This window comes from Capra hircus, chromosome 10 (genome assembly GCF_001704415.2).
Source record: "Capra hircus breed San Clemente chromosome 10, ASM170441v1, whole genome shotgun sequence".
In the NCBI taxonomy this organism is placed as follows: Eukaryota; Metazoa; Chordata; class Mammalia; order Artiodactyla; family Bovidae; genus Capra; species Capra hircus.
In genome coordinates this window covers 82094277-82120511 of record NC_030817.1, presented here as the reverse complement: position 1 = coordinate 82120511, position 26235 = coordinate 82094277, and the positions used below count along the sequence as shown (strand labels likewise).

Below are 26235 nucleotides of genomic sequence, written 5' to 3'. Positions count from 1 at the left end.
TTTTACATGGAGCTGTCCAGTTTTCCCAGCACCACTTGCTGAAAAGATTGTCTTTTCTCCACTGTATATTCTTGCCTCCTTTGTCACAGATTAATTGACCATAAGTGTACGAGTTTATTTCTGGGCTGTTTATCCTGTTCTACTGATCTACGTGTTTGTTTTTGTGCCAGTACCATACTGTTTTGATTACTGTAGCCTGAGTAGTATGAGACTGTAAATTCTTTAAGGACATAGGCAGCTCATTAGTATTCTTTGGACCAGTGCTACTGACAAATTATAGTTGCTTAATAAATACTGCTTGTATTAAGGATGAATGGAAGGTGAGAAGCCAACTAGAAATACTACTGGAATCTGCAAACAATGGGCCAGGGATCAAAATATTCACAACTTGAGTGCTACCCATTAAAGCAATTAGATGTTAGAAATTACTATTTGAAGTAATTAACACTGAAGTGTTATCAGAGTTTAATCCTACAAAAGGACAGTGAGTTTCCCAAATCCCTAACTGGTATAATGCTTAATAAAGGTATTTATGAGCAGACTGGAGAAGGCGATGGCACCCCACTCCAGTACTCCTGCCTGGAAAATCCCAAGGACGGAGGAGCCTGGTAGGCTGTAGTCCATGGGGTCGCTGAGAGTTGGACGCGACTCAGTGACTTCACTTTCACTTTTCACTTTCATGCGTTGGAGAAGGAAATGGCAACCCACTCCAGTGTTCTTGCTTGGAGAATCCCAGGGACGGCGGAGCTTGGTGGGCTGCTGTCTATGGGGTCGCACAGAGTCGGACACGACTGAAGCAACTTAGCAGCATGAGTAGACTGTCCCTACACTGCACAGTGTAAAAAGCAAAGTTTTGGTAGACAAACAGACCTGACTGGAATTCGTACCCTGCCACTTCTAGCTGTGTGATCCTGGACATGGCCCTTAAACTCTTTGAGTCTCAGTTCTGAAAGATAAGCATAACACCAACCTCACAGAGCTGTTATGAAGATTAGAGGGTATAACATACAGCAAGTGCCAGATACTCAATGAATGCTAGTTTCCTTCCATTTTCTACTTGTCTTTTCCTAAAAAGTCACTTTTGCAACTTGGCTGGAAGAGCCTAGGGGCAAGGTGCCTTGTGGGAAAACCACACCATAGAAGCAGCCCTGAGGGCCTTCCATGAGCTTCTTATAGAAACCTAAGGGCTCCACTACTGTGTGATGCCACCCTGTGTGGCAAACAGGCTGACCCACCACCATATTGGGTTGGCCAAAAGGTTCATTTTCTGTAACATCTTAAAAAATTCTGAACCAATTTTTTGGCCCATCCAATATAAAAGGGACATGGGCTTGGAACTCTGAATCGGCCTCAAACTAGGACTGTGGCCCTAGTCAAAAGACCAAAGCCACAAATGTGGGATCCTAGTTATTCCCAGGACAAGACTGAATAGGACTGTAGGTAAACTTTTCATCCAGGAGAGTGTACCTGGCAAGCCATCTCCCTTGCTCCCATCCCAAAGCGTTACAGAAGAAAGGAGGCTGACCGACTGACATTCAAGTGCCCAAGCACTCAAACTTCCTGCATCTGAGCACACACTGCCAGAGAAGAGAGTTTCACACCAGACTCAAGCCACAGCCAACCTCAAGATGTGGACAGAATGACAGCACCCCGCTGCTAGCTAGAGATCAGGGTTGAGTGCATGGCCAGGGAGCTTAAGTAGTAACAGTAGCTTAAAACAGATGCAGGAAATAACAGAGAGAAGTTCCTGACCCAGTAATAGGTCTTATTCACTACAGCCATGAATAGAGGAGAAAAGCAAACCCATTTTTCTGTTACAACAGACTACAAACCCATAAGCTTTGAGGCAGACCTCAGAAAATGCCTCACATATACATGTCTCACCTCTCCAGACCCAACTTCCTCTCTTCAGCTGCCCTTCTGGTCAGTGGCCCCACAAAGGTGAGAGAAAGCTTGTCATCCAGTTGGTTAAACCTCTGGATGATCACATCGACTCTGATCTTGTCACTTATTTCCAGGGTCAGCAGAAGAAATATAGGAAAATACAGAAACATAAGAGTAATCACCTCTTTCATTTCTAAAGAAATATTAGTTGGGCAGCAAAACTCTTTTCTTTTTGTATAACTGTCACCTAAGGAATGTTACTCTACAAGGACTGGGTGAGCGGGCCACTGCAGTCACAGACATTCAACACACCTTGACAGGAGTTTAGGGCAAAGATCGGGAATGAGGCACTCTGTGCTGTGGGAAAACTGGCAGAAGAAACCTTCAGAAAGTTAAGATATTTTCAGGAGAAAATTGTATTAATCCAGTTTCTTGTATCTTTCCATACATAGAAGAGCACCAGATATCTGTTCTTTGTGACCAAGAACAGCCTACCGAGATGTGTGCTTGACCGCATGGACCCCTTTCTCCACAATCACCTATGTGCTTGTTGACCCACTACCTCTTTGGAGCACTTCTTCAGAGCTGTGAGAGAGACTGTCTCCTGGATTATGGTCCTGAGTCCCCAAATAAAACTGAACTCACAGATCTCATGCTATACATTTTAATTTCAGTTGACAAATCATTAGGAAAAGGATTGAGGTTTATGCCTTCAATGGGCTAAGAAATCCACAACATGCCCTAGCAAAACTGAGTAGCTGTAAGAAAAAAAAAATAAAAAAGACCCCACCGGCTGTTAAAAACAAATCAAAAAAGAAGGAATCAACTGGCAAAAAATCTCCAGTGCCATGCTTCACTCTTCTGTGTGGAGGAGAGGAAGTGGAGTGCAAGGAGATGGGAGGAAAGGCAGCTCCAGGGTGTAGATGTTTTATATTTTGTTTCATTTTAAAAATCACCAAGTTCTTAGGCTTCCCTGGTGTCTCAGTGGTAGATGGTAAATAATCCGCCAGCAATGCAGGTGACCTGGGTTCAATCCCTGGGTTGGGAAGATCCTCTGGAGGAGGGCATGGCAACCCACTCCAGTATTCTTGCCTGTAGAATCCCCATGGACAGAGGAGCCTGGCAGGCTATAGCCCATGGGGTCGCAAAGAGTCAGACACAAATGAGCGACTAAGCACTGCACATTAAGAGACACAGGTTATATCCCTGGTCTGGGAAGATCCCACATGCTGAGGAGCAACTAAGCCCAAGTACCACAATTACTGAGCCTGTGCTCTAGGGCTAGAGAACTGTAACTACTAAAGCCCGAGCATCTATAGCCCAGGCTCTGAAACAAGAGAAGCCACAGCAATGAGAAGCCTGCACGCTGCAATGAAGAGTAGTCCCCGCTCATCGCAACTAGAGAAAAAGCCTGCACAGCAATGAAGACCCAGAACAGCCAAAAAAAACCAAAACACCCAGTTCTTCCTTCTACTGTTCAAAGTTTGTAAAGAAACTCATCATTATCTCCCTGTATCCTCAGAAATGCTTGGAATGTAGACACATTAGAAAATAAAACTCAGCAGTAGCTACTTGCAAGTTAAGGCGATCTGTCAAAGGAACACAGTTAAAGAAGTGATCAATAAACATTCTGTGGCTGACTCCTGAATAGATCATGTTTCAGACCCTAAGTCCACTACTGTAATCGATCTTCAGCAGGGGAAAGGGGAAGCAGAGATGGCTCAAGGAAATAAGACTGGAATTTTTCATAAACAAGGCCCAGACTACCCACACACATCTAGACCAAGCTGAGCTTCTTGGGTTCAGCTGCAAGAAGAGGGGCTGGTAGAGGCCAAGCTATCTTAGCCCCAGGGATTCAAAATGGAACACAATTATTTTACCCTCCACTAAAAATGATTTTCCTGATACCTGTTCTTCTCAAATCACTGTATTTCTCCTGCTTATATAGCCCTCCATCCTCCACATACCCCTTCACAAGAAAAAGAATTCTACAAAACTCTCTCGCTGCATTGTTTTCTTCCTCTTCACTTTTAAGACAATATATATAAGTGGCAGTCAAGTCTTCTGCATAATCAGATTTAGCCACTTTACCTGGACTTTTTAACTTATATGCAGAGTACATCGTGCAAAATGCCAGGCTGGATGAAGCACAAGCTGGAATCAAGACTGCCGGGAGAAATATCAATAACCTCAGAGATGCTGACGACAGCACCCTATGGCAGAAAGCTAAGAAGGAATAAAGAGCCTCTTGATGAATGTGAAAGAGGAGAGTAGAAAAGTTGGCTTAAAACTCAACATTCAGAAAACTAAGATCATGGCATCTGGTCCCATCACTTCATGGCAAATAGATGGGGAACCAGTGGAAACAGTGAGAGACTTTATTCTTTTGGGCTCCAAAATCACTGCAGATGGTGACTGCAGCCATGAAATTAAAAGACACTTGCTCCTTGGAAGAAAAGCTATGACCACCCAACAGGATTAAAATAATCCTGTTTTACTATGACAGCATATTAAAAAGCAGAGACATTACTTTGCCAACAAAGTTCCCTCTAGTCAAAGCTATGGTTTTTCTGGTAGTCACGTACGGATGTGAGAGTTGGACTATAAAGAAAGCTGAGTGCAGAAGAATTGATGCTTTTGAATTGCGCTGTTGGAGAAGACTCTTGAGAGTCCCTTGGACAGGAAGGAGATCCAACCAGTCCATCCTAAAGGAAATCAGTCCTGAATATTCACTGGAAGGACTGATGCTGAAGCTGAAACTCCAATACTTTGGCCACCTGATGTGAAGAACTGACTCATTGGAAAAGACCCCGATTCTGGGAAAGATTGAAGGCAGGAGGAGAAGGGCACAACAGATGATATGGTTGGATGGCATCACCGACTCAATGGACATGAATTTGAGCAAGCTCCAGGAGTTGATGATGGACAGGGAAGCCTGGCATGCTGCAGTCCGTAGGGTGTCAAAGAGTCAGACACAACTGAGCAACTGAACTGAACTGGACTCTATCACCTCCATCAAGCACCCCAAGGCTATGCCTTGTCCTTGTCATGGAGAAGGTTAAAGTGTACACAGCCACTAGTTCAATTAGAGCAGAGAGAACCAATCAGCATTACTCTTTCTCCCTAGCCCAGCTGCCCCTTACCGGCTTCCCCTCTATGTTCTCTAGATGCCGTTCCAATGCATCTCCAATTCTGTGATGAGTTAAAAGCAGCTTGAGTTAGGACCACAGCATACTGTGATCCTCCTTTTCATGAAATCACATGCAAAAGTCCAAATTTGAAACTTGAAGGACAATAAATTCTAAATGAAACCTGCAAATCATCTTTTTGATGATCTTAGACATAAAGAACAGTCCCTTGGACTGCAAGATCAAACCAGTCAATTCTAAAGGAAATCAATCCTGAATATTCATTGGAAGGACTGATGCTGAAGCTAAAGCTCCAATACTCTGGCCACCTGATGCAAAGAGCCAACTCATTAGAAAAGACCCTGATGCTGGGAAAGACTGAAGGCAGGAGGAGTAGGGGGCGACAGAGGGTGAGATGGTTGGATGGCATCACCAACTCAATGAACATAAGTTTGAGGAAGCTCCAGGAGATGGTGAAAGACAGAGAAGCATGGCATGCTGCAGTCCATGGGGTCGCAAAGAGTCAGACATGATTGAGCAACTGAACAACAGGACATAAACAAAAATCATGAAACCTTTTTACAAACTTTTATACAAAGTAGCCCTTTAAAGTTAATTTTAATATATTCAACAAATAATTAAATATCTAAGTTCAGGGCATAATTATAGAAGGAATGGCCAAAGGAGGAATTTTCTGAGATTCAGAGTATCAGGAACTATGCCACTTATCAACCTGGTCACTTAACATCTGAGGACGAGCTAATCAAATATTGATAATGGCTGCAGAAAGATCCAGACACTCATACAATAATCTTCCTTCCATTCTAGATTAAAAGATCTGGGAAGGGGTGGGGGATTATTCTGTTCAGGGCCAATGGCATCCTAAAAAACTCACAGGGATGTACATGTAAACATCAGAACAGGATGAGAACTTTATAATAATCATTAACGACTACGGCTTCAATCAACTAGTTTCAAGAAAAGCAAAGAAGAATGCAGTCAAATGACATAATCAGATTTAGTCATTTTACCTGGACTTTATCAACTCCATCAAGCACCCCAAAAAGTATTTGGAGCAACATTAGTTGGATGCTATCCCAAATAATCAGATGTTTGATTTGCAAACAGGATGTGGCTTAATGATCGAAACAGAGAACTAGGTTCATTCAAGTATCTAGAGCCTAAAATAATCCTGTTTAACAAGTTTAACAACATGTAACACATACCCTCCAGTTGGCAGAAACACCTGTCAATTACAAGTACTAAATACTTCCACAAACCATTTAGCAGTTAATGGACTACAGCTAAGCCTTGGAGGCAAGTTCAGAATAGAGTTGAAACTCAACACCAGACTTGTTTTTTTAGAAAACCTGGAAGTATGAACGTCACTGAATTCGAGGAGCGGCTCAAAACCAGAAGTTGTGCTGCATTAAGAACGCACTGGGGACTTCACTAGCAGTCCAGCGGTTAAGACTCTGCACTCCCAATGCATGGTGCCTGAGTTTGATCTCTAGTGGAGGAGCTAGCCTACAAGGACACTGGAAGTTTAACTAGCTAAGTTTTAACTTGCATATGGGGCTTTCCGGGTGGCTCAGTGATAAAGAATCCACCTGCCAAGCACGAGACGTGGGTCTGATCCTTGGGTGGCGAAGATCCCCTGGAGAAGGGACTAGGCAATCCAATCCAATATTCCTGCCTGGGAAATCCCATGGACAGGGAAGCCTGGCGGGCTACAGTCCATGGGGTTGCAAAAGAGTTGGACACAACTTAAGAGACTCAACAACAACTTGCATATGTTGTTTTCTTCAGTCCCATTGGGAAATACACTATGGTTTGGGCTTTGTTGATGTTGTTCTCCATAGATTCTTCCTTGTTTTTGCAGAAATAGGATTATGGCTTATGGCTCAAGTCATCTGAAAGCCTCTCCAGGAAACTGTGCTCCAAAGGGAAGACTCCACAGGAAGAACATCAGAGAAGGAAGTTTCTTTTCTCCTCTTTGGTAATGTTCGTCCAAAACAGTTTTCATTATCTCGCAATGGATAAAACCCCACAAGCACAATTTTCAGTAACCACCTTAAAGAAAAATTGCCAGCCTGTGCTATTTCAGATGAAGCCCATATCCAAAGCACTCCTGACTCTTCATTTCAACTCCACACCCTCCTCAACCTCACTGGTCCCCAGTACCCCACCCTCATTACACACACCAGCCCAGCACTGTGATTTTTACTGTAAGCCTCTGTGCCTCTGCTCAAACCTTCCTTCCTTCCTGGAATACCCTCCTTTCAGTCCTGGCCAATTATATCCACCACCTCACTTTAAGTGGCTGCTTAAAACTCGTTTCCTTATGGAAGTGATCAGTGATTTTCCTCTCACAGTTTAAACATTTCCCTAATAGGGGTCAGATAGTTTCATGTAATTTTGCACAGGTCAGTATATCTCTCATGTCTAGTGTTACCAGTGGTGGGTGTTAGTTCTGGTCTCCTCTCCACAGCCCTGATCACAACCTCACTAGGACCCGGACACTGGAACATGCTCAGAGGGATCACCTTAGATGTCTACTGGCACAGTATTTTTAGGAATTTCCTATTCTGATTGAGCTGTAGTCCTAAAGCAGACATTATTGGTGAAATATGTAGCAGGAGGGCAGGATTACAGAAAAGTTCTGGCCAGCCAATTTAGTGAAGAAGTGAATGGAGGTGGGGGACCAACCCTTGGGGAAGCTGAGAGGACAGCTGGAGAAAAAAGGCAGGTGGAAGTGGAGGCTAGAGGATTGGGACAGACTAGGGGGTTGGGCGAAAGGCAGAGGAAGGGCGTTTCAGGAGGTTTGGGGGAGTTGTCCCAAGGCAGGGCCTTTCGGAGCCCGGGAACGAGACTGGGCAGGTCCGACTCACCTATGGGGTGGGGAAAACGGAAAGCCGCAGAACCGAAGAGCAGGTCACGGTAGCGTTGGAAGGCCTCGTCGAGGACGGAGCAGCCCACCTGCGCGGCCGAACTGAGATGGTACTGGAATTGGAAGCTGTGCGGGAAGATGGTGTACCGCAGCTCAGAGGTCTGAATGTACTGGGGCCATGGCCACAGGGCCGTCGCCCGCCCAGCGAACGCTGCCGCCAGCAGCAGCGAAAACCTGAGCGTGGAGCCTGCCATGGCCCGCCGGTCTGCTTCCCCTCGCCCAGCCGGCCGGGCCACGTGACAGCCTGGTCAGGTGGGCGGCGCCCGCGTGACAATCGGCAGGTCACGTGACCTGCTACAGCTCCTCACCGGTGACCCGGGAGTACTGACTCCCATACCTCCAGTCCCAGAGTGAACCCGAAGCTCCTGCGGCCTGCGGTGGATGGTGCAGGGCATCGGCCATGGTTCAAGTTCAGGCGGTTCCCGGGACTGGTGGAGCAGTAGCTAATGCACCTCCGCAGTTGCCAGGCCTGCGATCACAGAACTATATGCGCAGCAGAGGATAGAAGCCTCACGTGGGGAGGCCGAGTGGGCGAGCGAGAAAGGAAAGTCTCCCGAGCCGTGAACGCAGAGTAAAAGGTCGCCAGGCCTCCTGGGAGGTAAAGGACGTCCCAGGCCCAGGGAATTTCAGAAGCAAAAAATATGGAGACTTAAAACCACAGGCCCTTGTGATGTGAAATGCTGTGGGGCAGAAAGGAGTTGGAATTAGGTAGTCAGAATGGCTCAGCTAGAGAGTGCATCACAAGATTACAAAAATGGGAACTACTTATGACTGGGGAAAAGATGTGTACTTTCAGAGCAAGCTTGAGGCGACCTGTTTCCTGGCTCTGGAGTGGGTTCTTCTTTAGTGGTTAATAATCTCCCAGTAACTGCCCCCAAATCCCCTTCTCACAGACAAAAATGCCACAAACAGGGTAGGTCCTGTACTTACTGCAAGTGATAAGACATTGCTTGTACTTTGGTTGCAAACTGAAGAACACCCAGAGATGACAGGTCTTATACCCAGAGAGGAATTCTGCAGGGGTTTACGTAGAAAGTCCGAGAATCAGGACTTAGTAAAGTAGGAAATTGAAAATCAGCCTGAAGATTTGCATTTTAGAAATCTCATGTTGAGTGGTTGGATGGATAAGAAACCAGTGAGGGAGGCTTTTTTTTTTTTTTTTTGAGTTGGAAGATAATGGGAGTTTTAATTCCTGCAATGGGAAAGGAAGAGAGCTATAGATCCAGGAAATAGTGGGTATCTGGAAGCAGAGAGGGTAAGGGGCTTGAAGGCTAATCAGTGAGAACATAGATATTTATTGAGTCAAGGACCCTGTCTTTGTTCACCACTGTATTATCAGAGCACAGTTGAATCCCTCACTGCAAAAGGAGATAAAAACAGTGCTGTTGTGAGGCATTATTTGGCTAGCAGGTAATTTTTTAATTCTAAAATTGCATTTTAGAATTAGAAAAAATGGTAAGATCAGGAAAATGAACTTTTAAAAATAAAAGTCTCTTAAAAAGCATGATCACTTATATCTAGGCTTTAGGTACCTGTTAAAGTGAAAGGTGCTCTGTCATGTCCGACTCTTTGCAACCCCACGGACTATACAGTCCATGTAATTCTCCAAGCCAGAATCCTGGAATGGGTAGCCTTTCCCTTCTCCAGGTATTTAGCAGTTATGTATACATGGCTCATGGGCTTCCCTGGTAGCTCAGTGGTAAAAAATCTGCCTGCAATGCAGGAGACCCAGGTTCTATCCCTGAGTTGGATAGATATCCTGGAGGAGGGCATGGCAAGCCACTCCAGTACTCTTGCCTGGAGAATCCCATGGACAGAGGAGCCTGGAGGGCTACAGTTCATAGGGTCGCACAGAGTCGAACACGACTGAAGCGTCTAAGCAGCAGCATACACACCTTATGTTGGGAAATCAAATAAATATTGTCTCTCACGTATTTTAACTTTTCAGGATTCATCAAGAAATTCCTCTTAGAAGGTCAGTTATGCTATTTAATAGAACAGAGCTTGTAGCAAAGGAAGTAGAAATTAGATCTCTCAGTTTCAGATCCTAGTATTGCGTATTTACACTACTTTCTATATGGCTTAAACCTAAATTTTCATCCTCTCTAACAAATGCCTGAGTACTTCCCCAGTTAGGAGAGACATTACCCAGTTACTTAGGGAGGAGATCTGAGAACCATTGTCAGAAGAATCAAGTTCATAATCAGGTAGTTGTCCCACAGGATCAATAATTTTTTTTTCAGGATCAATAATTTGGAAAGAATTCAAAACAAGTTAAAGGTGAGAGCAAGAGGTCAAAGTGGGGTTTCAGGACTGGGCAAGTGCCATAACTCCCCTTTCTGTGATACTCAACCTATATCAGGAGAGAGAAGTAATTTACATAAAAGAGCCGCAAAATGAAGAAGCTGGACCCAAATAAGGAGACTATAAAAATTACTAATGAAAATACTTAGAGATTATTGTTGAGAGATATTCTAAACATATTCCAATTATTCCCTCTCTGACCAGTATATCAATCAGAAAAGTAATAGACAATCATTAAAATTTAAAAAAAATCATCAGAGTCCAATTAAATATTCAGAGCCTAGCAGTAATAGTAGCAAAAATTAAAATCAATGGTTAGTTAACATTATAAACTGTTCAGTTTGTATATATGCTACATTGCCATCAATTTTGACAGTGTGTACATGTCCATCCCAAACTCCCTAACTGTCCCTTATATGAATAACAAAAGCATGACACAGATAATATGTATTATATATCTGATTGTTTTCTCTATTTTTCTTTTTATTAAAGACAACTTAAATAAATAAAATATGATTTAACTTCCATATCTCTGAAAGTGAAAATTGCTCAGTCGTGTCAGACTCTTTTCCAGCCCATGGACTATTCAGTCCATGGAATTCTCTAGACTAGAATACTGGAGTGGGTAGCTGTTCCCTTCTCCAAGGGATCTTCCCAATCCAGGGATTGAACCAAGGTCGCTTGTATTGCAGGCAGATTCTTTACCAGCTGAGCCACAATATCTATAGCATCTAATAAAATTAGTTTATCTATCAGAAAAAGAATTCACTGTCAGACAATGTATCCAGATTTTTGGCTCATAAAGTGGAGTCATTAGTGTAGAAGGAGAGAGGCGGGAATGACTAATTTTGCCTGAGGAAGTCTTTCCAAAAGGAAATGATTTGAGCTGGCTTCCAAAACATGAGTTGGCAGGGAAGGAGCATGGGCAAAGCACAGAGGTGTGGAAGAAGATGGTATATTGAGCAAGGGTTTATGGGGATAGCTAAGGAGAAGTGTGCCATGATGATCTCACTTCTACCATATTCCCTTCTCCTTGAATGCCTTTCCCACCTCCCACTCCCAGCACCTACTTGAAGGTCTATACTTACATCTTACCACCCTGTCAATCTCTGACTTCTCAAATTTGGGTAAGACACCATAGCCCTCTAAATTTTTCTCCATCAGAGCACTTACCTCAGTATTGTAATTGCCTGTCCATTTGTCTTGAGTTCTCCATTAGTGTGAAAGTTCCTTAAAGGCAAGTTCTGTATTTACTGCTGTATTCCTAGCCCTGGGCACATCTCCTTGGAACTCAACTTCAAAGACCTGGGAGATCCCAGCCTGCCCTACCTGCTGATTCTTTGTGAGTGGCAGGTAAAAGGGGAGGGACAGTAAGACTGGGAAAATTTAGCAAAATAATAAAGAACCTGCCTGCCAGTGCAGGAGACGTAAGAGATGCAGGTTTGATCCCTGGATTGGGAAGATCCCCTGAAGAAGGAAACGGCTACCTGCTCCAGTATTCTTGCCTGCAGAATCCCATGAACAGAGGAACCTGGCAGGCTACAGTCCGTAGGATTGCAAAGAGTCAGACATGACTGAAGCGACTTAGCACAGCGCACAGGACAGTAGTGCATAAAGAGAAAGACTGACAAAAATCACTTTAGAAAAAGTAGGTTGAAGCTGAGTGATAAAGTAACGAAAGGAGGAGATTCTTGATCAAGATTCTGTGTACTAGATAAATGGTACCTTATTTATCTCTCACACCAGCTGTGTGAAATTATCATCCATATTTTACAGTCAAGGAAACGGGCTCTGAGAATTAAAAATAATTTGACCAAAGTCCCATAGATAGTTGTCAGAATCAGTATTTGAACCCAAGTCTTCTATGCCAAAATCTATTGCTTTTCTATCTATCATACTTACTTGAAAGCTAAGCTAAAGATTGTATTGAGATTTTATTCTTAGGTCTGTGGGAAGCTAGTGAAATGTCTTAGCTGAAGAGTAATGAGACCAGAGTTGAAATTTGCTCAGGTCAGTTTGTTAACCTGTGTAGGAGGAATTGAAAGGGGAAAGTTGTATGCAGGTAGATTAGGTCTGGGGTTGTTGACTCAGAGCTCTCTAAACAACTGACCATTCTCACGTGCTGTGGGGCTCAGAAAATGCAGACCCAGATTCACCTAGGAAGGATGACTTCATTTTTCTTTTCCCATGTTGGCTAGCCAAACCAGTGAGACTTAAGCTTTGTATAGGTTGTCAACATTTACAGAAGTGGAGATGGCCAAAATTGGCTGTGCTCCGTGACTCTCTTTATGCCCATTCCATATGAACTATATGGAAGCATCACTACCTCTAATGCACCCTGTTACCTCCAGCTTCTCCAGTGCTATGTCCAAAATTCAAGTATGCTATCCAGTTCCCCACTACTGAACATTACAGCGTTCCTTGAGGTTACTAAAAATATTGTGTGTCCAGTTTGTCTTCTTTTTGAGCCTTATCCCCTCTACTCTTACTTAGTCATATAACTGTTCCAGTTATTTTTTCAGACTTGTTATTGTTTAGTCACTCAGTCGTGTCCAACTCTTTGCGACCCCATGGACTGTAGCCCGCCAGACTCCTCTGCCCATGGAATTTCCCAGGCAATTATACTGGAGTGTGTTGCCATTTCCTCCTCCAGGGGATCTTCCTGACCCAGGGATCAAACCCGAGTTTCCTACATAGGCAGGCGAATTATTTACCACTGAGGCACCTGGGCAGCAACCCCTTTTCAGGCTTACCCCCTCATTCTTTTTGTTTAACATTTTTCTGTTTTAAAATGTTTATTTTAAAAAATAAATATTTATTCGGCTGCGCCACATCTTGGCTGTGACATGTGGGATCTTCGATCTTCATTGCAGCATGCAGGATCTTTAGGTGTGACATGTAGGACCTAGTTCCTCCACCAGGGATTGAACCCAGGCCCCTTGCATTGGAGCACGGAGTCTTAAGCACAGGACCACCAGGAAATCCCACCCCCAACTAATTATTAACAACTTTTCCTAACTCTAGACATACATTTCTTGCAATAATTGGCCTTGTCCTGTCTCTCTGCAGTCCTAGCCTACACACAGATTTTTTTTTTAATTGCCTGGATATTTACATGGGAGTTTTTTCTTTAGTTTCAGAAAAACTAAAGCCCTGAGGGAACTTTCAACAGATCTGAGCAGAAGGAGTGACAGTGGGGAAGAGGGATATGGGTCAAATGCAGTGATGTTTCAAATACAAAGTGACCAGACTCAGCAGCTAACTGGGGAAAGCAGGGATGGGGACAAGTGAAAGAGGAGAGAAAAAGTGCACCAATCTGGTTTCCCGAGGGAATGATGGGGCCACTGACTGAATACAACATGGAGCGCCAGTTTTGGAAAAAAGATGATGATCTCTGAGACATGCTGCCCTGGGGGAGATTGAAGGACAGCAGAGTTAAAATGTCTAGGAAGGCCAAGGAAATACAGGCTCGGAGCGCGAAAGAGAGCTCTGGGCATCATCTGCTCAAAGATAATAGTTAAGATCATAAAAATAGTCAAGAGAAAATGGGAAAATGGAAGACTAAAAAATAGAGGAAAAGAAGATGCTGGTAATAGAAGTGTGTGAGGGATAAAAGGAACACAGAAGGGATATAGTGATTAGTAGGGTGGACTGAGATCAGAGATGTAGATAAGGGTAAGGGCTTACCTGAGCATTTTTTTTTTAGTTGCTTTAAATTTTTATTTATTTATTTTTGGCTGTGCTGGGTCTTTGCTGCTGCAGGGGCTTTCTGTAGGTGCAGAGAGCAGGGGCTGCTCTATTTGGTGGTGCTTGGGCTACTCATTGCAGTGGCTTTTCTTGCTGCAGAGCATGGGCTCTGGGGCACGGACTTCAGCAGTTGTGCCAAGTAGGTTCTAGAGCACAAGTTCAAGAGTTGTGGTGCACGGGTTTAGCTGCTCTGCGACGTGTGGAATCTCCCCAGATTAAGGATCGAACCCACATCTCCTGCATTGGTTGGTGGATTCTTTACCACTGATCCCACCAGGGAAGCTTACCTCCTAACTTTAAAACGCAAATGTGTCATAAGAAGCCCTCACAGTCAAAATACATTGATTTTTATCTCCATGACATGCCTTTTTGCTTGCAAGACATATAGGGACTCATGTTATTTCAGGGGAAAGGAGGTCTACTGAAGTGATATACATAACAACCCAGACGAGAAGGAAAACCAGACTTCAGAATGAGCCGAAGTCAAGGGCCTGACTCCTCTCTCATCTCCCTCTCTCTTACGACTTATGTTCTCTAAGTATCGACTCCTCTGGTCAGTTTTCTCTTTGCTTGTCAAGTTACTGGAACTTCCTGATAATCTCTAATTCCCCTGTGACTTGACATTTATTGCACAATACCCAAAGTTTTCCATGACTTTACAGCTTGAGAATCCTCTCATTCTTCTATCTGTGCCTCTGGAGATCCCACTATTTTCTAAAGCTCTGTGCAAATCAAGATTTTTTTTTTTCATTTTTCTTTCTTTTCTTGCCTTGCCGTGAAGCTTTTGGAATCTTAGTTCCCTGATGAGGGATGGAACCCGGGGCCTGGGCAGTGAGCGCATCCAGTCCTAATCACCGGATCACCAGGGAAGTCCAAAATCAAAATTCTTCTGATCTCCCTGGAAGAATAGTGTACATGTTTCATAATTTAACCAGTTACCTACGATGCACACCTAGGTTGCTTCCAAGTTTTCTCAGTTACAGACAGTGCTACAGTGACATTTGTACATTGTACGTTGTACCCGCTACGATTTTTAGAGGGTACTGGTTGCCAAGCTAGTGTGTTTTCATCCTTTCTCACCATCAATACCTTGCTTTTCATTTGGAAATTTGATCCGTCAGTTTTGTAGCTTGGATGAGGCTGAGCTAGCCCTGGTTTAAGCCAGGTAATTAGGGTTACCTCCCCCACCCCCTCACTATAAACACTGAGTAGGATAAGAGTGTACATTTCCACCAATAATGTGTGAAAGTGCCTACTTCATTACGGTCTTCCAACATTAGTACTCACCTTTTCATTGCTACTGTTGATGCCTTGAAATTAATTTTTAGCTCTAGCAAGATGCATGACTTCTACATCATTATAGAAAAAGAAGCTGGATCATTCTGGAAAAAAGGAGATAGGAAGAAGTAACATGAATATATAATTAACCAAAAATACAAAGAATAAAAGGATAGAAATAAGCCCAAACTATCTAAACCTGTGTAAACAGGTTAAAGTGAAAGAGGCTTTGTGGTGTCCGACTCTTTGAAACCCTCTTTGAAACTATACAGTCCATGGCATTCTCCAGGCCAGAATACTGGAGTGGGTAACCGTTCCCTTCTCCAGGGGATCTTCCCAACCCAGGGATCAAACCCAGGTCTCCCACACTGCAGGCGGATTGTTTACCAGCTGAGCCACCAGGGAAGCCCAAGAATACAGGAATTGGTGGCCTATCCCTTCACCAGAGGATCTTCCTGACCCAGAAACCAAATCAGGGTCTCCTGCATTGCAGGCAGATTCTTTAAATACTCTCATTAAAGGACAAAGACTCTCAAATTGAGCCCCCCCAGAAAAGCCTAAATGTTATTGTTAACAGATCTTTTATTTTGCTTATTTATTTTTTGGTGCCTAGACAGGGACTTGAACCCTCAACCCTCAGATTAAGTCTGATGCTGTACCAGCTGAGCTACCCAGGCTGTTAAGAAACATTTTAGATGAAGTCTGAAAGAATGTTCAGAGATGTACCAGAAGAATGCAGACAAAAAGGGAGCAAGGACGGCATTTATTAACATGTGAAAAGAACTCAAGACACACACAAAATTGAATGAAACAAAGATAAATATTTTTAATGATAAAAGGTACAACTCACAAAGAAAGAGATCAGAAGCCATTAAACACCTAACAACAAAGAAACAAATATACCTAAAGCAAAAATCAGAAGAAATATAAGGGAAAAGAAAAAATTATAATCATCAGTTCAGTTCAGTTGCTCAGTCGTGTCCGACTCTTTGTGACCCCATGAATCGCAGCACACCAGGCCTCCCTGTCTATCACCAACTCCCAGAGTTCACTCAGACTCACGTCCATCGAGTCAGTGATGCCATCCAGCCATCTCATTCTCTATCGTCCCCTTCTCCTCCTGCCCCCAGTCCCTCCCAGCATCAGAGCCTTTTCCGATGTGTCAACTCTTTGCATGAGGTGGCCAAAGTATTGGAGTTTCAGCTTTAGCATCATTCCTTCCAAAGAAATCCCAGGGCTGATCTCCTTCAGAATGAACTGGTTGGATCTCCTTGCAGTCCAAGGAACTCTCAAGAGTCTTCTCCAACACCACAGTTCAAACGCATCAATTCTTCGGCGCTCAGCCTTCTTCACAGTCCAACTCTCACATCCATACATGACTACTGGAAGAACCATAGCCTTCACTAGACGGACCTTAGTTGGCAAAGTAATATCTCTGCTTTTGAATATGCTTTCTAGGTTGGTCATAACTTTTCTTCCAAGGAGTAAGCATCTTTTAATTTCATGGCTGCAATCACCATCTGCAGTGATTTTGGAGCCCAAAATAGTGAGACATATTAACATTTCTCTGAGAATATTGTATCAAGTGCAGAAAAAAATAAGAATAAGAACATCTTGAATGATGTCATTAATAATTTAAATATAATAGATTTAGAATCTTATATCCTACACAAATATATAAAAATTTTGTATCTCATATGTTATTAGCTGTCCATAAGACATTTAGAAAAACTGGCAAAAATGTAAACATTACAAAAAGTAAAATTCTTTTTTTTTCTTACTCAAAATTTTCCAACTCATTTTATTTTGTGGTGTTTTTTTCTTACTCAGAGGTTTCCAACTTATTTTGCAGTTTTCTTTTCAAGGAGAATTCTTATAGGATAGGTTCTTTGACCAGAATATATAAAAATTGAGGAGGAAAAAATCTAAACATGTAGATATATTTTTAAGATTCTAAATAATTCTCAGGCCAACTGTAAAAACAAATATGTGGTGTCCCAAAGACAAAAGAACAAGATGAACAAGGAGGATCTTGGAATACAAGAAGAGAAAAAAAGCAGAACTTTATCGTCCTTTCCTCCCCCAGGTTGTTAACTATTGCAGAATCTTTAGGCTCTCCTGAGCAGTGTAACCTGTCTCCCCTCCTACCCCAAATAGGGAGAAGGTATTTGCTTTACTCTCCCCCCACCCAGTATACTATCTCACTCCTTGTACCTGGGCTATAAAAATGGACCAAGGACCCATGTTCAAGGTCGGCTCTCCCAGACTATCAGGAAGCCGGCCCACTGTGCCAGCGGCGACTCTCCCCTCCCCCACCCTAATAAACTTTATTCTCCTTTGATTCTGCCTCGTGTCTGGAATTCTTTTCCAACCCTGGCATGGACCACAGCAAAATACTCCTAGAAGCATATCAGAAGAAGAATGTCTCCTGTCCAAACATTTTATTACAGGAATGCGAAACTAGTTAAACAACAGAAAATGCATTAAGGCAATGTTTATATTAAATAGCTTGAAAGAGAAGGACCATATTCTAGAAGTTAAGAAGGAAGTTGATATGGCTATTCTAAATTAGACATCTTGATGAAACAGAAATAGAATGGAACTTCTTTAACAAGAAAATGAATGTACATATGAAACAAAAGGCAATAGAGTTTGTTCTTGAAAGTCAAGAGTAAGATAAAGATGCCACTATCCTTAATAAGACTGTTTAATCGATGAAATAAGACACATTTTGTAAAGGAGGAGACAGAATTATCATTATTTGCAGATGATAACGATGTCCACTTAGAAAATTTCAGAATTATCCAACGAAACTATTAGAATGAAAATAATTTCAGTCAAGACCTGATAAAAAATAAATAGAAAAAGAAAACTTTTATATGTATATGTTAGCAATAACAAATTATGTATGAAATCAAATGGAAAATTTTGGTTCACAAAAGCAAGTAGGTTAATGTATGTGAAACACCTAGCACAGTTCGTAGTAGATAAGGTTATATGAATAATCTGTAACAATAAAATATTGACTAGAGGTGAAATTACCAAGACAAAAGATACATTTTAAGATTCTTGATTTTTAAAAATATGTATCTAACTTTTTATTAAAGTATTTTCTGCATATTAGAACTCTGGTGGTCAGTGTCTAGATCAAGACATAGAACATCTCCAGCACTCCAAAAGTCCCCTGCATGTCCCCTCTTGGTCCCTAGTCATTTTCCTCCCAAAGGTATCTCTTTTTTAAAAATTATTCTTTTAATAGAAGATTGATTTTTCTTTTTTTAATATTTATTAATTTATTCATTTGGCTGCACTGGGTCTTAATGGTGGCATGTGGGATCTTTAATCTTCCTTGCGACATGCGGGATCTTTAGTTGCAGCATGTAGGATTTTTTTTTAATAGTGTTGGCATTTGAACTCTTAGTTGCGGCATGCAAGATCTAGTTCCCTGACCAGGGATCGAATCCGGAGCCCCCTGCATTGGGAGCATGGAGTCTTAGTCACTGGAGCACCAGGGATGTTCTGCCACGATATTTCTGACTTCTGACCACACTGATTACTTTTGCTAGTTTTACACTCTATTTGAGTGGAATCATACCTATCTATCCTTTAAGTCTGGCTTCTTTTGCTCAGCATTACATTTATGAGATTTATTCATATTGCTCATGTGCTTGTAGATTACTCATATTGCTGTATACTGTTTCCCTGCATGAATTTACCATACATTTCCATTCTTCTACCCAACTACTAGTACTTTCCAGTTGGGGGCTATTATGAAAAGTACTAAAAAAAAAAAAAAAAGTACTACTGGGAGCACACACGACATGTATGATGCCTGTCTTTTGGTAGACAGGAGGGCAATTTCCTTTTCCATACCTACCCTACCCATGGCTCCCCAGGTGGTGCAGTGGTAAAGAATCCGCCTGCCGATGCAGGAGACGCAGGAGATGCAGTTTCAGGCCTGGTCCAGAAGATCCTCTGGGGAAGGAAATGGCAATGCAGCCCAGTTTTCTTGCCTGGAAAATTGGGCAAGAGGAGCCTAGCGGGCTACACTACAGTCCATGGGGATGAAAAGAGCTGGACACAACTGAGTGACTGAGCACACTCACACACTAGATTGAAAAGGGAATGTGCTGATTCCAGAAGATACTGCCAAGCAGTTTTTCAATGTGACTATACCAATTTACACACCAAAGACACATATGAGAGTTCCAGTTGCTACCTATACTCGCTGCTACTTTTTCATTTGAGCCATTCTGATGAAAGTGTAGCGTTATTCCATTATGGTTTTAATTTGGATTTTCCTGATGACTAATGAAGTTGAGCTCCGTTTTATACGTTTATTGCCCATTTTGATATCTTGCAAAGCATCAGTTGCCATTTTCCTAGTAGGTTGCTTTCCTTCCTATTGATTTGTAAGAGTTTTTTTTTTTTTTTTTTGTCTGCATCAAGCCTTAGTTGTGGCACACAGGCTCTTTCGTTGTGGTGCATGAACTCTCTAGTTATGGCTTAGATGCACCGCGGCATGTAGGATCTTAGTTCCCTGACCAGGGATTGAACTCTCATCCCCTGCATTGCAAGGTGGATTCTTAAACACTGGACCAGCAGGGAAGTCCCTTGAAAGAGTTGTTAATATATTCTTGCTACAAGCCCTTTGTTAGATATAAGAGTTGCAATGTTTTACCCCACTCTGTGGATTGTCTTTTCACTCTCTCAATAGTATCTTCTGGTGAATAGAAGTGCATAATTTCAGTATAATCTATCAAAATTTTCCTTTGTACTTAACACTTTTTCATGTCTTGTTTTTTTCCAACCAAAATTGTTTTTTCAGTACCATAAATTTATTTTAATATCTTTTTCTCTATGACTAAATTCACAGTGATAATAAAAGTAATGTGTTTTTCTGTTGTCAAGCTGGGTACGTGCTAAGTCCCTTCAGTTGTGTCTGACTCTTTGCAACCCCATGGACTGTAGCCAGTTTCCTCTGTCCATGGGATTCTTCAGGCCAGAGTACTGGAGTGGGTTCCCATTTCCTTCTCCAGGGGATCTTCCCGACCCAGTGATCAAACCCACATCTCTTATATCTCCTGCATTGGCAGGCGGATTCTTTACCACTGGCACCACCTTTGATGCCAAGATGGGTAGAATATGTTAAAATCCACCTATTGAATTTTCTTTAAATACTCCTCCAAAGCATCCTGATAAAAGGCAGGAAGTTTTCACTTTTGCTTTTGTGGAAGGACCCAGAATGCTTTAAGTGCAAATGTGCTTGGCTAGTAATAACATATATTCTGTCTCTCACATTTTTATCATTGGTTCTTCTGTAGAAAGTTCTCTTGTGAAATACCACATGTTGTATTTATCAAACATATGAATAGCCAAGGGAAGGAACATCATCCTTCTGCTACTGTGATAGCACATTGCTCTTTTTTTGTGTGATGCAGGGACTTCTCCTTGCAGTGGCTCCTCTTGTTCCCCAATATGGGGCTCTAGGGCACACAGGCTTCACTAGTTGTGGCACGAGGGCTCAGTAGTAGCGGCTCCTGGGCTCTAGAGCACAATCTCAGTAGTTGTGGCATACAGGCTTCATTGCTCCATGACATGTGGGATCTTCCTGGACCAGGAGTCAAACCTGCATTAGCAGGGGGATTCTTTACCGCTGAGCTTTTGAGAAGGCTGATAGTACTTTGCTCTTAAGCATATGACAATACCTTGTGCTTTTCCAGTGTAATTTGCAGCGTGATCTGCCCCGAGATTCTGTATACCCAGTATTTGCAGTGTCAAATAAAGAAGAGAGCTCTGTGTGTTTTCATCATAATTTTCCAGTTTCTACATATTATTATGTAATTTGTCATCCAATTTTTTTCTTCTTCATCAATGATTTTTAGAAGCCATTTTTGATCAGATTATGTCTTTTGACAGCAGCCTCCCATCCACTTTTCCCTCTCAGTGACCGGGGTGGGGGCCTGGTTTTCCATCCTTCCTGGGGCTCTGTGAAGTCAGTCTGGGGCCCAGAAACAGGGCCTGCTTTGCTGGTGTGCAGACCTTCCACAGCTCAATAGCCACAGACTGATGGGGTGGATTATCACAGTGCATATAGTCCACAGTTTTGTTTTGTTTTTCAAAACTGCATTCGCATCAGTCCAATTGTTTTCTCAAAGACCGAGTCTTTAACCAGCCTGATCTAGTTCTGCGTTGAACTCAGTGCGAGAGCAGAGCTCTGGGATTCTGCAGGGAGCAACAGGGAACATAAATAGCCATCGTGGTATTGTTTCCACAGCAGCTCCAGGTAGCAGCGGCCTATGCTCAATCCACTAGCTCCACTGGCCGCGGCCATGCTCCCCTCGGGTCCCATGAGTCTGGAAGGTGGAGGTGGTAGCACACAGTGGGGATCCCAAATTGTTGCTGCTCTTTTTTTTTTATTTGGCTGCGCCTCATGGCATCTGGTTCCTTGACACCTGCCCCTTGCATTGGAAGCATGGAGTCTTAACCACTGGATCACCAGGCAAGTCCCCCAAACTTTCTTAAAGTAGGTTAATTGCAATGTACACAGTCATTGTTGTTTCAGTCACTAAGTCGTGTCCGACTCTGCGACCCCATGGACTGCAGCATGCCAGACTTCCCTGTCTTTCACTATTTCCCAGAGCTTGCTTAAACTCATGTCTACTGAGTCAGTGATGCCATCCAACCATCTCATCCTCTGTCTCCCCTTTCTCTTCCTGCCCTCAATTTTTCCCAGCATCAGGGTCTTTTCCAATGAGTCGGCTCTTTGCGTCAGGTGGCCAAAGTATTGGAACTTCACCATCAGTCATTAGATGTGAATAAATGCTTGTTTTGTCGTATTCATCCCAGGCTTTAGCAAGATCCCAGCTGGCCTGAACATCTTGCCTTTTGGTAGTACTGAGACTTGAATGGCGCCTGACTTACTCTTTTACTAGCTAGAGAGTTGCATCATTTACCCAATCAGATACTGTTCATAAAATGCCCACCTTACATCAACAGCATCTCTTTGGTAATGTGCTTCTCCATGCCTACTTCTGGAGGGGCAAGAGGTGACACATTCTTTCCATTAACATGTATTTCATGTCTCAGAGTGGCCTGTGCCAAGACTGTGCTTGAGGAATCTTGGAAAGACAGTTCAAAAATAATAATAGATAGTATTTAGCAAGCACTTATTAATTGTTCAATATAGATAGTGTATTTATCATCAATATCAATATCCATCAATAATAATATTTAGTGTGCAGTTATTAAGGCACTATGCTAAGAGCTTTGTGCGTGTTATCCCATTTCATCTTCACAGTAATTCTATGAGGCAGGAAGGCTTTTTATCCTAGTTTTAGAGATGCAGGAACTGAAGTTCAGTGTGGTTAAGGAAATTTCCCCAAGGAACTTGGCCTGTAAGTGTTGGAACTAAGTAAATGCCCAAACAGGATAGAAATGCAGGTCTGCCTATTCACAGCCTATATTAGCTCTCTGGTCATACATGGTATCTGACAGATATGCTGTACAAGCCAGTTTGATGCAGCTGGAAAAGTCTTTCCTATAATCGTGGCAGTAAGGTTAGAATATTCCAGCAATTAAAACTTCACAAATCTACTCTCCCAAGTCATCCCACCCTCCCCTTCTCCTTCTGCACCCACAAATCCATTCTCTCCATCTGTGTCTATTCCTGCCCTTCAAACGGGTTAACCACTACTATGGATAAAATAGATAGTGGGAGGCTGCTATTCAGGAGGGAGCTCAGCTCAGTGCTCTGTGATGACCTACAGGGGTGGGGTGGGAGGTAGGAGGGAGACTCAAGAGGGAGGGGATATATGTTTACATATAGCTGATTCACTTTGTTGTACAGCAAAAACTTACACAACGTTGTAAAGCAATTATACTCTGACAAAAATAAATAAAAAGCACTGAAAAAGCTTCACAATACAATTGCATAGCATGGCATAAAAGACTCTTTGTGATGTACCCCCCACACCCAATAGAACCACTCTGCTTATAGTGCCTTCAGAACATCATGATATTTGTGGCTTTCTGCCTTGAGACATACTATTCTGTTTCACATGCCCTTCCACTCAATTATTTGTCAAATTCCTTTAAAATTCAGCTTCAGTTCAGTTCAGTCGCTGAGTCGTGTCCAACTCTTTGAGACCCCATGAATCGCAGCACGCCAGGCCTCCCTGTCCATCACCAACTCCCGGAGTTCACTCAGACTCACGTCCATTGAGTCAGTGATGCCATCCAGCCATCTCATCCTCTGTCGTCCTCTTCTCCTCCTGCCCCCAATCCCTCCCAGCATCAGAGTCTTTTCCAATGAGTCAACCCTTCGCATGAGGTGGCCAAAGTACTGGAATTTCAACTTCAGCATCATTCCCTCCAAAGAAATCCCAGGGCTGATATCCTTCAGAATGGACTGGTTGGATCTCCTTGCAGTCCAAGGGACTCTCAAGAGTCTTCTCCAACACCACAGTTCAAAAGCATCAATTCTTTGGCACTCATCTTTCTTTATAGTCCAACTCTCACATCCATACATGACCACTGGAAAAACCAGAGCCTTGACTAGACGGACCTTTGTTGGCAAAGTAATGTCTCTGCTTTTGAATATGCTATCTAGATTGGTCATAACTTTTCTTCCAAGGAGTAAGCATCTTTTAATTTCATGGCTGCAATCACCATCTGTTCTGTGATCAACAACCAGTCTGTTGTTCCATGTCCAGTTCTAACTGTTGCTTCCTGACCTGCATACAGATTTCTCAAGAGGCAGGTCAGATGGTCTGGTATTCCGATTTCTCTCAGAATTTTCCACAGTTTATTGTGATCCACACAGTCAAAGGCTTTGGCATAGTCAATAAAGCAGAAACTCAGATGACCATTATATCTACTACTGTAGGCAAGAATCCTTTAGAAGAAGTGGAGTAGCCATCATGGTCAGCAAAAGAGTCTGAAATGCAGTACTCAGATGCAATCTCAAAAACGACAGAATGATCTCTGTTCATTTCCAAGGCAAACCATTCAATATCACAGTAATCCAAGTCTATGCCCCAACCAGTAACGCTGAAGAGGCTGAAGTTCAACAGTTCTATGAAGACCTACAAGACCTTTTAGAACTAACACCCAAAAAAGATGTCCTTTTCATTAAAGGGGACTGGAATGCAAAAGTAGGATGTCAAGAAACACCTGGAATAACAGGCAAATTTGGCCTTGGAATATGGAATGAAGCAGGGCAAAGATTAATAGAGTTTTGCCAAGAAAATGCACTGGTCATAGCAAACACTCTCTTCCAATCCATCTAAACCTCCATCTAAACATCTAAATCTTCCTTAATTTCCCTCTGACGGCATTAACTCTTCTGTTCTCTGTATCAACCTCTCGTGTGCATGCTAGGTTGCTTCAGGCATGTCTCTTTGCAACCCTGTGGACTATAGCCCACCAGGCTCCTCTATCCATGGGATTCTCCAGGCAAGAATACTGAAATGAGTGGTCATGCCCTCCTTCAGGGGGTCTTCCCAACCCACAGATCAAACCCCTGTCTCTTACACCTCCTGCATTGCAGGCAGGGTAGCTCAGCTGGTAAAGAATCCGCCTGTGATGCAAGAGACCCCAGTTTGATTCCTGGGTTGGGAAGATCCCCTGGAGAAGGGATAGGCTGCCCATTTCTTGGGCTTCCCTGGTGGCTCAGCTAGTGAAGAATCCACCTGCAATGAGGGAGACCTAGGTTTGATCCCTGGGTTGGGAAGATCCCCTGGATAAGGGAAAGGCTTACCTACTCCAGTATTCTGGCCTGTAGAATCCCATGGATTGTATAGTCCATGGGGTTGCGAATGTGACTGAACGACGTTCACTTTACTAGAGGGGCTGATGGGCTTCCTAGGTAGGGCACTACTGGTAAAGAAGTGAAGTGAAAGTTGCTCAGTCTTGTTCAACTCTTTGCAACCCCATGGACTATACAGTCCTTGGAATTATCCAGGCCAGAATACTGGAGTGGGTAGCCTTTCCCTTTGCCAGGGGATCTTCCCAAACCAGGGATTGAACCCAGGTCTCCTGCATTGCAGGTGGATTATTTACCAACTGAGCTAGCTGGGAAGCCCCTCTACTTAATATGAAAATGTGTTGCTCACTCATTCAACATGAAATACTATTCTTTTCAGGCAGTAGGCTAAGTTTCAGGAGACAGAGAGTTAAATAACACTTTTGGAGAAGAAGGACTAAATGCTAAAGCATGGACAAAAACTAGCTATTAATAGTAGCTCTCACCAGCTGAAATAAAGAATAGGTTTCCACAAGCTGGGATGGGTGGGGAGAGCATATGGTAGGAGAAAAGTGTGCTGGGACATTCTGATTCACCCCAAACTTTGGAAAACAAGAGCTGGTGATCCAGCTGGGCATTTACTGGAATCAAAGCTCATGCTGTGGAACAGGATGACATTTATTTGGCATCTTGGGTTGGTTTTGAGCCCTTGTGGGGAATGGAGTTAGGACCAATGCTGAGAGTTGTCTGAAAAGGAGACTTTGAGATACTCCAGGCATATGTTGTGCTAGCTGTGGAACCAGAGAAAGGCTATTCTCCTCAATTCCACGTGGAACTCAACACTGCTGAATTATCTTGATGGTAGCTTTCAGCACATTGGCTGGTAGCCCCCTTGGGTAGGGACACTGGCATTTTCACAGAGCCCTGTCTGCAGCGGTCGTGGCAGAGGCTGTGAGTAGAGGACATTGAAGAGAGCAAACTAGAGCAATAAGGAAGAAAAAGGTGGATGCTGAATGAAGGATATGGCTGACAGATTGATTCCTGCATCTGTTGAGATGCACCTGAGGTCTTCCACTTAAAATTGGGGCGAGAATATGAATTCTGAACTGCTGAGATATCTCTATACATAAACATATTTATATTCTGATCAGATAGATAATCTTAAATTATAACCATGAACTACTGAGTCCTGGAGACAT

General features: G+C 42.9%; 1 protein-coding gene and 1 pseudogene across 1 annotated transcript in view; both read right to left on the bottom strand.

Annotated features, from left to right (window-relative positions):
- The window catches only part of HEXA (hexosaminidase subunit alpha), a 31530-nt gene extending 23329 nt beyond the window's left edge, over window positions 1-8201 (bottom strand). Inside the window, exon 1 of the mRNA XM_005685181.3 lies at window positions 7904-8201. Coding sequence (XP_005685238.1) covers window positions 7904-8156 — 253 coding nt within the window. The 5' untranslated portion in view covers window positions 8157-8201. The remainder of the gene's footprint in view (window positions 1-7903) is intronic.
- LOC102173851 lies at window positions 20135-21625 on the bottom strand (annotated as a pseudogene).